The 15075-nt window shown below is 39.5% G+C and overlaps 1 protein-coding gene across 6 annotated transcripts in view; it reads left to right on the forward strand.

Moving 5' to 3' along the window:
• The window catches only part of ESRRG (estrogen related receptor gamma), a 635624-nt gene that overhangs the window by 569762 nt on the left and 50787 nt on the right, over positions 1-15075 (forward strand). For all 6 annotated transcript variants that reach the window (XM_056110835.1, XM_056110832.1, XM_056110831.1 and 3 more), the window contains one exon: positions 287-448. In XM_056110835.1, coding sequence (XP_055966810.1) covers positions 287-448 — 162 coding nt within the window. The remainder of the gene's footprint in view (positions 1-286; positions 449-15075) is intronic.

Here is a 15075-nt window from a genome sequence, read left to right on the forward strand (position 1 = left end):
AAACATTTTATTCCAGGGCCTGTGCTTCCTTCCAGTCAAGGCAGGTAGAGCAAAGAAGGAAGGGAGCCTTCATAAATGACTGCAATGACTATTTCTTATTATGACTGTTGGGAAGCAATGGTTAATAAATAAATCTACCTGAAGAGAGAAGCATGAATAGAATGGGAGGGAGGCACACAGGTGATTTGAATTGATTTTCAAAACGGAACATCCTTTAGGCTGTGTGAATCTGTGTATGAGACATGTGCCATTAGTAATTTTGTGCTGCTCTGGTCTGACCCGACAGATAACAAGATTGTCTCACATTTGTTGGTGGCCGAACCCGAGAAGATCTATGCCATGCCAGATCCCACTGTGCCCGACAGTGACATCAAAGCTCTCACGACATTGTGTGACCTGGCTGACCGGGAGTTGGTGGTCATCATTGGATGGGCAAAGCATATTCCAGGTACACTTTTCTGAAAATAGAAATGGCAGGGCTTACAGAAATTCTTGAGATTGACTAGATAGGCTCAGGCAATTTGAAGATGTCTTTTGTAGGAGATATATACACTAATAGACATTTTTCCTTTTGCATTTGTTTTCCCTAACTGATATTTCAGAGCTTTCTGAAACTAATAGAATAATTAACCTTTTTATATCAAACCCACCTTGAACTCTTTCTAATTAGCTTTTTCTACCTGAAGGTCTTTTACCTATATAATAGTACATCTAATTTTAAAAATTATTTCTTGATCCCTTTCAAACTCCTGAGCTTTCACCTAAAAATACTTAGTTTTCTTTGCACTTGGAAAAATGTTTTTGTCGGCTTTAGCCTCGTGCCCCTTTTCTACACTTAAGAATCTTTTCTTTTTGTTGTTTCTGATGCTATTTATACAGAATTTCTAGCCTTAGTCACGAGTTTTGATTTGGCTTACAATTAAATATTTATCAAGCACTTATCCATGATATGAGACTAGTGTTAAATCAAGAAAATAGTACATTTCTCACAAGTAACTTAACAGTAGTATTTTTACATTTCTAAGTCTCCTACAATTTATTTCTTTCCCTTGCATCATCCTCTAAGTTCCATCAAGATGAACTGTACAAGTTTTGAGAATTTTATTTGAAATCCGTTTTCCTTGGTCTGTATTTTTTTTCAGATAGTTGATAAACAGGTTTTTCAGTGATAAGTCATGTTTTTCTGGTACAGTTAACTTATTTCTGTCTCCTTAAACTAGTTTGTCTATATGCTTTGAATGCTACAGTAATTTCTTTAATCAAATTGATGGAAGTTCCTTTCCCAGCCCACACTGAAACCAATTTATTGGTCATGATACGCCAGCTATGTTGCTAACAGTCGTAACGAACTGTCAGCGGTATTGCGGTGAAGCTAATTTGAAGTCATTAAGTGTGCAGCGTTCGGGCCACAATTTGTTACAGTGGTTAGGAACACAGCTGACATTCTGAATGGCTTTGTTCGCTGTAGTTCTAGATGAGACCAAGCAAATTGTAAACTAATTTAAACATCACTCTGTATTATACCAGCTACTTTATCTTACACTGTTTGCTAATAAAGCACTCGAAATTAAGTCAAAACTAGTTAAATTGGTGAGCTTGACTGTTTCCTTTAGAAGCTCCCTCACATAGAGATAGGCTATGTCTAAAAGAAGAATGAGAATTGGATCCAGTGGGAGGTTGCTATTGCTGTCTGGGTTGTGATCACACGTATGTGGCTTTGAGAAAAGAGCAAATACATATGCCATATATGGAATAATGCTAGAAGATGTAAAGACCTTGGGGGAATTGTGGCCATGAGAATAGCCTAGATTGGTTGAAGCAATGGAGAAAAACTGAAGTGGAGGTAAAAAGTTCTGGAGTTTTCAGGCAGGAAGAAATAAGTAAACTTGCTGAAGTATCCACAGATGCATTTTTTAGATAAGTAATGTATATCATCTAGACTTCAATATTATTATACAGTTCTTTGCATATATTTGTCTATTGTCAGATTTTTAGAAGCATCTTCGATCCCTGCCTGCTGCAGCCTTTGTGTCATGACGAACAAAACGTCTTCTTGCACAGGGAGTAGGGGGCACATCATCCCCATGTTTCACAGTTGAGAAATATTGTTGTAACCCCTGGTTAAAGGAGAATTATTCATAATTCAATGGTAGCAAGCAGAGAGAAATAAAAATATTGGCTCATATTCAATGAGTCCTTGTATATTTTGCATTGCTTCTGGGAGTAAAATCAGGATAGTTGATAATTTGAAATAACTTTTTCAAAATATTCAAAATGGTAGGATTATTGATGACAACAACTTGTAAGGCTGTGTGTCACTTTGACTCTAGACCATCTGTTATTTCAGAGGACTCTGCCCAAGTTCTCCTTGAATTAAGGGAGTGTGAAACCCATGTATTGATGTCATATAAACGTTCCATAATAAAGACGAATAAGAGCCAAAAGTATTACACACTATTCTCTTGTAAAGATAAGTCAATGATAAAGTGGTTTTAATCCATTTGTGTATCTCAGTAGAAATGTCAGCTTCCAAAGAAACTTCAGCAGTTGAAGAGTTCTGGCCAAGAGCAAGAAGACAGTAACTTTAAATAACGATGAGCAACATTGTTTCCAGTGGTGGAAACAATTACTAGACGATTATGTGTTCAGTTTTGAGCTGTGCTTAGAATTGGTGATTCTCTCCCCATAGCAAATGCCAGAGGAGGCCACGTGGGGGATGATTCACAGCTCCAGTCTTCCTGATACCCTGAGGGTGTTGTAGTGATTGCAAGTAGTATCTTGGCTTTTCAGAAAGGGATTAGCAAAGGAAGAATTAAAAGAAATTCTTTGTAATTTTTTTTTAGCAGTGAGTGTGCTGTATGAGGTGTTGAGATAGGGGAGAATCTGTAGCATGGAGTACTGGTTGACCCCCAGGTTCGGGGGCATGGCATGGTCTTGTGTGGAAAGATGGATGAGACAAAGAAGTGTAGGAAGATAGAAATTACATTTATGCTTCTATAAAAGTAAAATGGTGTTCTTGATACTAGAGCTTCAGTCAGAGCCGGAATGAAATCCAAGTCTGAACTGAAGTTTCTCCTTGCTGTCTTCACTTCAAAACACATTGTATAAGAACACTGTCCTATTAGAATTAAAAAATTTAATTAAAATAGGAATTAAAATATTTTAACAAAATATACTAAATACCAGCTCTCTCTCTCTCTCTCTCAGTGTGTGTGTGTCTTTTTGCTACTCCTAGTCTGTGTAAACACAAATACCACTCATACACACACATTTCCTCTTAATTAAGTCTGACATCTAAGATAGCATCAGTAGACATTCTGCATTGCTAAGAATTTGCTTTTTGTCTATTTGCTTTTGTTGCGTTAATGAAGAAAAGGAAAGAATACAACAACAAAAAATTGGAAGAAAATATATATGGAGTTTTTTTTTTTTAAAAATCAGTAAATAGAATTAGTTGACTTTCTTTAATAAATCATATAAATGGAAAAGTATGTTGTTATGAAACATGACCATACTTTATCTTAGAAAAGGGAAAAGATCACGAGGGCTTTAGAAAATGCTTGACTTTAGTTGGAGGGGCATAAGGGCACCCGAAGAGATGATGGTGCCCTAATAGCCCTTTTTAAGAATGACAGGCTCCACCATTAGCATCCTTTTATATCCTTGAAAATTGCTCATGCCTCGCTTTTCTGGTTCCTATCTGCCTGACTCTTTTTTATTTCTCTTTCAATTTCGTCCGCGCTCGGATAAGCGCGTGCTAACACAATATGATTGAGCTGTAAAATGGAACGCTGTCGCCTCTAATCTCTTTTATGTAGATACGGAGCTCTTGCACACGCTCTCCATCCTCCTGCCATTGTTGGCCTCTTTCAGCCCAGGCTGCTCGTAATGGAGGCACCATCGAATACTAGAGCTAGGTTTCACAGGGTGTGATAAGGTGATTATCAGACCAGCATTCAGATCTATTATTGTCCTCTGTGGTTTGATTAAAATATTAGTATGTACTGCTACTTCGTTGGCAAAATGCACAATGTACTTAGCTGATGGTGCTGAAACAGGCATCACCTGTGAGAGCTGACCTAGATAAGTGGCTTAAATATATTTATGGAGCGTGCCAGTTTACTATAGAAGAATAGGAATGTCTTTGAAGAATTAAGTAAGGGAATGTAGTTGAGGGGGAAAATATTTCCTTTCATGCGGCTGGGATGGAACTTAGTGTTCAAGCACACACTTGCATGAATGAGACCTCGCTTCCACCCTAGACATACACACATATAGACCAATTTCTTTTTTACTTTAGAAATATGGGAATTACTAGGGTAGAGTTGTCTTTTTTTTTAACAGTACAAATTAAATGATTACCTGCTCAAGGAGAAGGAACCTGTTCAAGTTTGAGGGCCTCTTGGTCACATTTTGAAATGGTTTCTGCTATAATGACATCCAACAGAGAGGAAAATCCTGCACTTTTTCTTCCAACCAAGTTAAGGCAGAAAATACTGAGCTCTAAAAGAATAGCACACTATGGAGACAATGCAACAAAAAGCTCTTCAAATAGAATTATTTATGAAAGAAATAGAAATCTTCTGTACAGAAACATAGTTTTCTAATTATGCCAACATTTTTTTTTGTAGAAACATTCAGTCAGGAGATTGTATTGTATATTGCTCATTGAGGTAAACTTTAAAATTTTTTGACAGATTTTTACTTAGGTTTTTCTAACAGTGACTCAAGTGTGTAAAAAATTATGCATAAACTGTTTATGTGTTAAGGCATATGTTTTTGTGAGAGAACACCCATGATTTTTTGTTTGTTTGCTTTTTATTTTTAAACCATACCTGGTGATGCTCAGGGGTTACTTCTGACTTTGCATTCAGGAATCACTCCTTGCAGTGCTCAAGGGACCATGTAGGATGCCACGGATTGAGCCTGGATTGATCATGTACAAGGAAAATGCCCTACCTGCTATACTATTGCTCTAGCCCCCTGAATATTTTGAACACTATTGCTCTAGCTCCCATGAATATTTTGAGTATTCATTAATTTGAATGAACATTTCTAATGACACTGTATTATTGTTTATATTAATGCTCAACCAAAGTTGGAAGGCATGTCATTTTTTTCATATTTTTGTTTTTGGGGGCCACACTGAGCAGTACTCAGGGCTTACTCCTGGCTCTGTGCTCGAAGCTAATTCCTGACAATGGCAGGAGACCATATGGGGTGCCAGAGATCTAGCCAGGCTCAGCAGCATGCAAGGCACTTAGTGCTTTAGCCCCTGAACTATCTGGCCTGAACATGACATTTTAATAATTTCCATTAGTTATGTATATTGGCCAATGCCATTAAGTGATTCTTATGTTTGGAAAGCATGAAATATGTTAAAATCAATCATTTTGTAAGATTATGCTTTGATTTGTAACAAAGTATGTTTGCAAGTTTGTTTATGATCATTGTTTGATGTGCAGAAATGTGCCAAGTTGGCTGAAGACAAGTTATATCATGTGTAAGTAACAGTTTTATTGTGCATCTGCATTGTTGGCACTGAATAAACGCTTTATAAGTTAGCTTATTTTAAAAATGCATAACACAGAGATGTTCATTGGCCGTGAGGCTCCACCCCCAACCTCATCCCATAACCTTATTTGCATATGGTTGTAATTGCTACTTTCCTAGGAGTGAATGAAAGCTACTACAACCTCCTTTCCCTGTCTCTTTTGTGTGCTTAAATAATGCTTTCAGATCGCTGAAGTAGTTGAGTCTTTTAGTTGATTGGAGAAAATGTAAATTAAAGACCCAAAGCCCTGGCACTTAATAGTACTATATAAATTGTAAGTATGTTCAATTACCAAATGTTGGAGGTAATATTCAAAGTTCTGCTAACCATATACCTGTGTACTTGCAGTTATTGTTTAAGTATAGAAGAATTTTTCAATAAGTCAGAAAATCTGAGTTGTATATGAACAATATTTCTTATTGCAGAATTGCTCTATCACTTTGTTTTATTGTGAAAAGAAGAAAAAAAGCATGCTTGTTAGTTAGAACATTTATGTGATTTGTAAATTAAAAAACATGATCTATATGTAAACTTTTCAGGGCTCATTTCTAAGATACTGCTCTTAGAATGTCTTTTTATTATCATTAAAGCCAGGTTATCTGAAAACTTAGTGTTCATAAATAAAATCATGCCCTAAAAATGCTCTTATTAAGCACATTGATAGTGGAAGAGAATAGGGGTCATTGTATGGATAATTGTCATGATTCTAAGGTGTACTATCATTAGTGTCTGTATAATACAGTTTGTTCTCCTGGGCCAAACCTGAAACAGCTGCATATTTATCTGTTTCTGAAGTCACAAATGTGACTTGAATAAAAGAACCAGTAAGTTGACAAATACATTGTGAATGAAATAAAAAAGAACATCGGAATGGTATCTCTATTTCTAGTGATTCCCCTTGCCAGAAATAAGAAAATAGGTCTTGGAAGCCTTACTAGACAGAGTGAGACCCTTTTCACAAGACCAACAACTCTGTTAAAAAAATGTTGAGGAGACATAGCCTTACCACTCAGCCCACGGGGCTGTTGGGAGGTTTCCTCTGTTCTCTGCAGTGACACTGACTCCTGTCCAGTAGGATTTCATCCCATGTGCCCAGTAGATACTTGCTGTCCATCCATGGCCGTGGCTTTTGATTCCTCTGACCAGAGAAAGAGCCATGTCCTAGAAATAGTGACTACGATGTACATACTTCAATCTGTGTCAATCTGACACTCATCCAGTTGTTCTGAGAAGCACACAAGAGCTTATGGGGTTCACCTTGGTATCATTCACCTTGGTATCTGATCCATCCTCTCTCCCTCCATCCCTTTTTCCTGGAATAGCACATAGTAAGCTCTGTGTCGGGGTAGTACAAAGGAGCGTGCAAATGATAACAGCCCTGATTCTACTTGAAACTGCTCCCAGAACAGAGGGTGACTTGATGAGAGCCCCATGATGAGTTAGCCAGCTCTTCATGATGGTAAGAGAGCAGGTGATGTGGTCACTTGGTTTTCTTATGATCGTTCAGAATCCTGAAACACCCAGAAATCTACCTGAGGGTTATCAAAATACTCAGTAGCCCAACTCAGATTTCCTATTCAGGAATCTTGCTTGATAATGGGGCAACTACATCAGACTTTGGGTTCCTTCTCTAGGCTGGTGAGTATTAAAGAGAGAAAGCAAGATGTTTTATTAAAGCTGGTAATATAAGGAAATCCTATATATTCCTAGATGCTTCATTAAATTGTATTTTTCCTCCTCCAAAGGAAAGACTGGAGGAGAAGGACAGAATACTGGCATGTTTGGTTGCTCTCTCTGTTCCCTTTTGCCTCTCTGACCCTCAGTCCACCTCCCTTCTGGGGGCTCGGTCCCCTTCTCCCCTGCAATCCCTTTATCTGCCTCAGCCAATCTCCAAATGAATGCATGTCTACCCTGGCCTCGGCTTTGACACTCTGGATATATTGATTAATAGTTGCCCTAAGCTCCTTTTAGCAAATCAAATTTTCACTTTTAGCAAGGATTTCGCCTCTGATTTATTCAGCAAAGTGAAATGCACTAAATTGACTTTGACATTCAGGGAAAATGGCTGAAAAACAAAGAGCAAAGGAAAGAGATATAAATTGTGTGGCAACCACACACTTCAGGCATCAGAGAAGCAGTTGCTGTAGAATTGAGTCCTTTGAAAGCGCTTTTTAAACACACAGAGAGATAATTTCTTAAAAAGAAAAAAAATTCAGCTGTTGAATTTCTCTTTTAAAAGAGGGTGCAAATATTACTCACTGAACTCAATTTCTGTTGATACTACATTATATTTTGTAGATAATAATAGCTGCACTATTCAGTGTTGTACATATCAAAACTAATTTATGAAAGTGAGGAAGTAAGCTAATTACTCTGTAAAAATATTGAAGTCATCCTGCAAGAAAAAGAATGGTTTAGTTGAATGTGCTAGTACTTAGGAGTGTGTGTGTGTGTGTGTGTGTGTGTGTGTGTGTGTGTGTGTCTGTGTGTATGAAAGAGACAGAATGGGGCTTTTTCATCTCTCTCTGGATAGTTTGAAATAGTTTCGGATCACAAGTCTCAGTACAACCGTGCACCTTCCAACCGTGTGTGTGTCTTTTAAACATTCTTATGTGCACCTTCTAATCGTGCATGTTCAGGTGTCTTCTTCCCCAAGACATTCATTCTAGCACAAATCTTTGTGATTTAACCTGTCTTCTTCCGTATTTGACCGGGATTACATGGATAAGCAGCTCTCTGACTCAAGATGCAAATGTGGTTTTGATATGTAACAGAATGGGTTAGTTTGGGTGCAGGGAAGAGGCAGGAGTGGAACAGAGCTCTCTGTGAGCACTGGATTTTGTAACTCGTTGAATATTATACTGCAATCACAAAAGATCAAGAGAAAACAAAAAACAAATCACCCTGACACTCCCTGTCTATGAAGATGGAGGGTTGGGGGGGGGATTGTTTATGGTAAGAGCATCTCAGGGAACATTCTAATCTGAGATTGAATAGAGAATTCCATTGATTCTCCCAGTGGATCAGCAGAGGGAAAGAAGAAGGGAAGAAAGGGGACATCAGCAGCTCAAATTGCTGTTCATTGGCCTCTTTTCTGTTAAGAAATTTTTCTTCCTAACCAAAGTTGGAGTCTACAAGACTCAAGAAACTCCCCCATATAAACAATTAGCTGTATGGTCCTCCCACTCTCCCTCCCACTCCTCCCCTTCCTCCCTCCCTTCCACTCTCCCTCCCTCCCTCCCTCCCTCCCTCCCTCCCTCCCTCCCTCCCTCCCTTCCTTCCTTCCTTCCTTCCTTCCTTCCTTCCTTCCTTCCTTCTTTCCGTCTTTGAGCCAAACCTGGTGGTACTCAGGGTTTACGGCTGACATTGTGATCATAAATTCCCTGAGATGCAGAATCAAATCAGGGTCAGCCACATGCAAGGCAAGCGCCTTAATCCCTATAATGTCTCTGGCTCTATACTTGTATTTTCAACAAATCAAACAGGGGAAACTGAAATTCAAGGTGACCCAAGCACCATGCCATTGAATTTTGCAGATCCGATAAAAATCTTAACATGGTGCTAGATGTCCCCATAAACACAGGATTTCCCTAACACATGTTGCTTCCTCCCCAATTCCATCCTCTTTCAACCTTGTAAATGACTCTTAATTACAAGAATCCAATTAGAGAAACCCATTTAACTAAATTACTTTAATTGACCAAACTTTCTAAGAAGTTAATGTGTACAATAAGCAGAATATAAACAGCTTCATATTTCTCTTAAGAATAACATTCCTTTCCCCTCATAAAGTACATGTATGTACATACATATATATTCTGAGATTTTTGAAGCAGTAACTTTTAATTATTTTAAAATATTTTTTAAAAATTAGTTTTATTTATTTATTTTTTTGCTGGGTTTCTCTTCTCCCCCTCCCATCCTCCCCCCCACCAAGACTCAATATGCTATAATAGAAGATGCAGACTTCATAGACAGGGAGTGTCAGGGTGGTTTGTTTTGTTTCCTCTTGATCTTTTGTGATTGCAGTATAATATTCAATGGGTTACAAAGTCCAGTGTGTTGTCACTGATTAAAGGGGGAGGATAAAGAACACGCCTAGTCGAGTTGAAATTAGTTCAGCTCACTGACTCTCACGCCTTAACCAGCATCCAGTTAGCACATCCCATTGCTTCCAGTGAGGGGATGATTGTGACCGGGGTGGATGTTCATCTGTAAAGCCAATGGTTAAGTTTGAACAGTAAAGGGGAAATTGCCAGCTCTTCACCTGGCTGCAGGTTAAACCAGTAACTGATGGGGTGTCCCGGTCAGCAGCACAACCAATGGATTTCAGGGAGTCATGAGAGCCCAATTAGAGCCCGTCATTCCAGGGGTGTCTCTGCAGAACAGCTCCTTCCTCTCAGGATGGAGGAGGCTTCACACCTGCTTAACCTATATTAGGAAAGGATTAATTACCTTGAGGGCCAGGCCTCACAGTCAGCACGTTGTCTGCCAGGCGCTCAGTGGACTGAGCTGCAGAGAGAGTGGGAGGAAGGAGGAGCAGATGGGGGTTTGTGGAGGGAGAGCATTTACTTCTCCTGACTCCTCAGCACTTTAGAGAAACCCGGCAGGGGCGAGCTGTCCTTCTGCACTGGATTTTTTGCATCAGGGCAGAGCCCAGTGGCAGGGGTTACCAAATCTACTCCCAGAAGATGAATCCAATCCTGAGATGCTGCCACCTGTGTGTGTTCCTCCAATAAATATGGAATCTGTTGGGGCATTCCAGATTTATTTCAGCAAATGCTTTTATTCTGCACTTAACGTGACTTTTGATAGTTTTACCCAAAGTTGGAAAGATAGGCTTCTTCATTTAGAAAGACATCAAGAGGAAATGTTGTGCTATGATCCTCTTTAATTATGAGGCATGCTATAAAAGTGAGATTTTGTTAGGGCCAGAAAGTAAAGGAGGTAAGATATTTGCCTTGCATATGGCCCACTCTGGTTTGACCTTTGGCACCACATATGGTCCCTGAACACTACTAGGAGTCATTCCAGAGCACAGAGCCAGGAATAGTCCCTGAGTACTGCCAGTTGTGGTCCCCAAATGAAGGGAGAATGGAGAGAGATGAGAGAGAGGAAAACGCTCTCTCTCTTTCTCTCTCTCTCTCCCTCCTCCAATCATTAGTGCCAGGATGGCATTGGAGACTATCACATTGGGAACAGACTCTTCTTTGGAGGTGGAGACCAAGTTGACATTCAGTTATGTGTGCCTGTAAAGAGCTTGGCTGATGAATAGGATGAGTTCACTAGAGAATTCAATGTATGTGAGGTATCTGATCCAATCTTCAGTGGATAATGTATGCAATCAATAACTGTTCAAACCTTTGACTTGCACTTTCACTGTGGATAAGACACTTAAGACTAGAAAAGTTGAAAGATTGAACCAAGCTAGTTGGAACAGAGTAAACATTGAAACTCGGGGATTTTGAAAACTAAGTAAAGAAACAGGCAAATAAATGAGAAGTCACGGCTTTTAACACCTAATTGGCAACATTGATATTTATTTCTATCACTAATAGCTCTTCAGAAAATAATTATTTTTTATTTCTGTTTTGGGACTCTACCCAGATGTGTTCAGGGCTTAATTCTTGCTTTGCACTCAGGTAGGGGTTCCTGGTTGGATTCGGGGACCATATGTGGTGCCAGAGATAGAAACCAGGTCAGTGACAAGGAAGGCAAGTACCTTACCTGTTGTACTATCTCCACTACCCAAAGAGTAAGCATCATTATGCATAGTATTAAATATCATCAGGTTATTGTCTTATTATTTTCTATTTCGATTGTACCTTATTATGTTATGTTATATATTATGCATATTTTGATGTTTTTTGGGGGGCCACACCCAGTGGTATTCAGGTCTTACTCCTGTCTCTGTGCTCAGGTATTATTCCTGGCAGAGCTTGTGGGACCATATGAGGTGTAGGAGATCGAACCCAGGTTGGCTGAGTGCAAGGCAATCTCCTTATCTTCTTTACTATCTCTCTGGCATATGGATAATATGTTTCTTGAAGATAAACTAGCAATTAGTTTTTTGGGAGGAGGTCTCCCAAGCAGTACCCTGGAGGTCAAAGTGCCCCACCCTGGGATTCTGGGCCAACTAGGCTGGTGTTTCATTGTGCTGGTGAACAGAACACGTGGTGCCAAGGATTTTTTTGGGCCACCAACAGTTCTCAGGGGCCTCTAAGGCTATTCTTGGCAATGCTTGGGGAACTATGTGGTACCCCGGATCGAACTTGGATTGGCCATATGCTAGGCATGGGCCTTATCCTGGTACTACCTCTGACCCCAAACTATTAGGATTTTTCTTGGGAGGGAGTGGGAGCACCCGATGCTTGTCAGGTCTTATTCTATGCTCTGTGCTCAGAGATCACTCTAGGTGGTGCATGGGGGACAATATAGGGTACCAGGTATTGAACCCAGGTTGACTGTGAGGAAGACAAGTGTCTTATTATTGTCTCTCCCCAATCAATTTTATTGAAAGGTTATTTTGGTACACTTCTAGCACTATATGCTAACAACTAGGAGAAAAACTCATCCTTTCACTAGTTTTTTATAATGTCACCTGGCAATAATATATAGCTATATCATTCATGCTCTTTAAGATGGATCGAAGACTCAGAATCCTTTTGTTTTTTTTCACTTCATGAGGAGGTATTTCTAATATCTGAGCTTGATAAATTGGCTAATGGCCCAAAGTGGCTGAGTTTTTTCTGTGGGGATTGATGCAGAGGCAAGAGTCCAGGTGAAGTAAAGATCAAAAGCGTGAATGGAAGAAGTGCACCTCATTTTCAGAGCATAGTTGGACATGCCTGCTGTAGTGTCTACACTGATGCAAGTTTTGAACACTGTGTCTCTGGCAGATGAGTGTACCATGTTTGATTGTAAATCACTCGTGAACAACCCATGTGTTTTTGTCATCCTGGTTAATTAGACCCATCACATGGAGTGAGAGTTTCAGAGTTTAACATCTCTGTGTGGGTCCTGGGACTTTCAAATATTCCAGGCATTTGACATAGTCTAAATATAATTATTTATTACTTAATTTGAATATAACTAGACTATGTTGGTTTGGGCTGAATAAATATCATATGGGTGGAGAGGAATGCAGTTATCCTTAAAACATCAGCAATGAGAATGCTTGGAAAATCTAAATATTGACAAAAAAAGTCCTATGTGCTTAATTTGCCACTTTTCAGAATACTTTGTAGTAGTCAATTCCCTGACCAAAATAGCATTTGCGGCATATCTTTGTCATCAAGTCAGTGCCTACTCATTCACACACTAAATATGAAACCAGTCTAGGCTCTTGCTCAACGGTCTCCACTCACTTGACATTGGGCAGAGACTAGTCTCTAGAATGCTATTGGATTCTGATATGCAAGGTGCTGATATGCCATCTTTCTAATGCTCATTTTAAGAACAGTGCTTTGCAATGCATTCAAGACCCTCATTTTCATTTTTCTGACACACATGTTCAAGAGTCTTAAAGAAATAACCTTTTATGTGTGTGGTTTTGCCACCCTCCCATTGGTGCTCTGGGATCACTGCTGACTCTGTGCTCAGGGATCATTGCTAGCAGGGCTCACAGGATCATATTGGGTGTTGGGGATCAAAATACATACATGTCAACTGTGCACAAGGTAAGCACCTTACCTGTTGTTCTCTCTATCTCTCTGACCCCAAGAAATGTGTGTGTGTGTGTGTGTGTGCATTTGTGTGTGTCTGTGTGTGTTTGTGTATGAGGGCTTCATACATGCAAAGGTCAGGTGCATGCCCTGTGGTTGCTTCTCTTTTCCCCAGTCCAGTTCAGAGGTGAGGGGCTCCATGCTGAATGCAGACCTGCCTTGTTATCCTCTTATCAAGCTCTTAGCATCCCTTTGTTTATTTGAGAAGACAGGAAGACTGGATAAAGGCTGCTTAGTCAGGGATATCAGCCTTGTTGGCAGGGGAGTGATTGCCAGTTGAAAAACAAGGCATTATTGCTCATTTTTTCCCTCTTATTAGTTTGATTACATTTGCAAATCAAATCAATCCATCAGACATGATCAGGCCTCGTCCGCATTTTAAGGAATAGTAATCTCCGTCTAATAAGATGCAAATGTGCCACATCGGTAAGTAACCAATAAATCATCGTCTTGTCTTTGGCAATCATTAAATATCAGAACCAACAGTCAATTTTTAGTATTTTCAATTTGCGATATGCCGCTGGAATATAAAGATAGATGGACGTAATTACACAAACCAAACACTATTTCAGTTCATTCCAGACAGCAAATTTAGTGGAAGGTATAACTGGCCTGTCATCACAGTACATTATTCCTAGCGGTTCATGCAAAGTTCACAGACGAGCTTCCAATGGACATGGCTTTTTTTCAACTTCACACAACATCCCTCCAATGGAAAAGGAAACTTTGATGGAAGGATTCCATCTGACTTTCGAACAATGTTGGGGTCAGAAGGCAATGGGATGGGAAGCATATGGTTCCATCAGAAATGGCTGGCAGGGCTAGCTTGTATCTGCTCAACTTTCAATGAAAACTAAAGCAAACTCACCCTTAAAAAAATAAGGAAGCACTGAAAAAACTCTGCCCATGAGTTTTTTAAGCCTCATTTTATTGTCCACAAGAGTCAGCGAGTGGGGAAGAAAGCAAACACAGACATTCATGTTTTGATAAGTTTTTTGTTCTTCCCAGCTTCTCTATTTGGGCCAAGTGTTCTGTATTTTGTGGAGTCCTTCTCTGTGGAAGTTAGCATGAGGACAGTGGCCTGGTATGTTTTGGAAAGAAAGAGTATGTTCATTTGGGACTCAAGAGTCAATGTTGAGAGCTGTACCATGTTATCATCCAAAGGCTAATCAGTGGTGCTGTTTGGATGGATTGTCTGATCTGAATGTTTATTCTCTAATGCTTGCTTGGCCACTCAGCATCAGCTAATGAACTGTGACAGTTGCCCATTTGTTCATTCATTCATTTGCAGAAATTGTCTTCTCACAAAGGGGCACCCTCTGCAATCCACCATCTCTGTCTGAGGTTCTCCCTGTGATTAGTATCACTCCTCTCCCCAGCCTCTCCCAGTATTTTCTCTTGCCCGCCTCTTTTTTTCTTTTCTGAGTTTTGATATAAAATGCTCTTTCAAAGTACACATTTATTTTAGTGGTTCTGTCTTTCATTTTATCAGCCTCTCAATTCTCAGATAACTTGTGCTGCTTGCCATTTTCCTCTGCAAATGTTGTTTCCAGTGAAAAGCGCTAAGAAGGACGTGAAAAACATATTCATATGACCTTGACACGCCTGAGACTTATTTTGGTGACACTTTCCAATTGTCATTGACTTATCCCAGCTTGTCAAATTCTTTCACACTAAAATTTAGAACTTAAGTTTCCATTGCACCTATGAGGTTGCCTTATTTTTTACTCAAAGAAGCTGACTCTTGAGATTACTTAATAAAATCTCTCACTTAGAGTTGACAAAAATTAAATGCTT

This window comes from Sorex fumeus, unplaced genomic scaffold (assembly GCF_029834395.1).
Source record: "Sorex fumeus unplaced genomic scaffold, SorFum_2.1 ptg000010l, whole genome shotgun sequence".
Lineage (NCBI taxonomy): Eukaryota > Metazoa > Chordata > Mammalia > Eulipotyphla > Soricidae > Sorex > Sorex fumeus.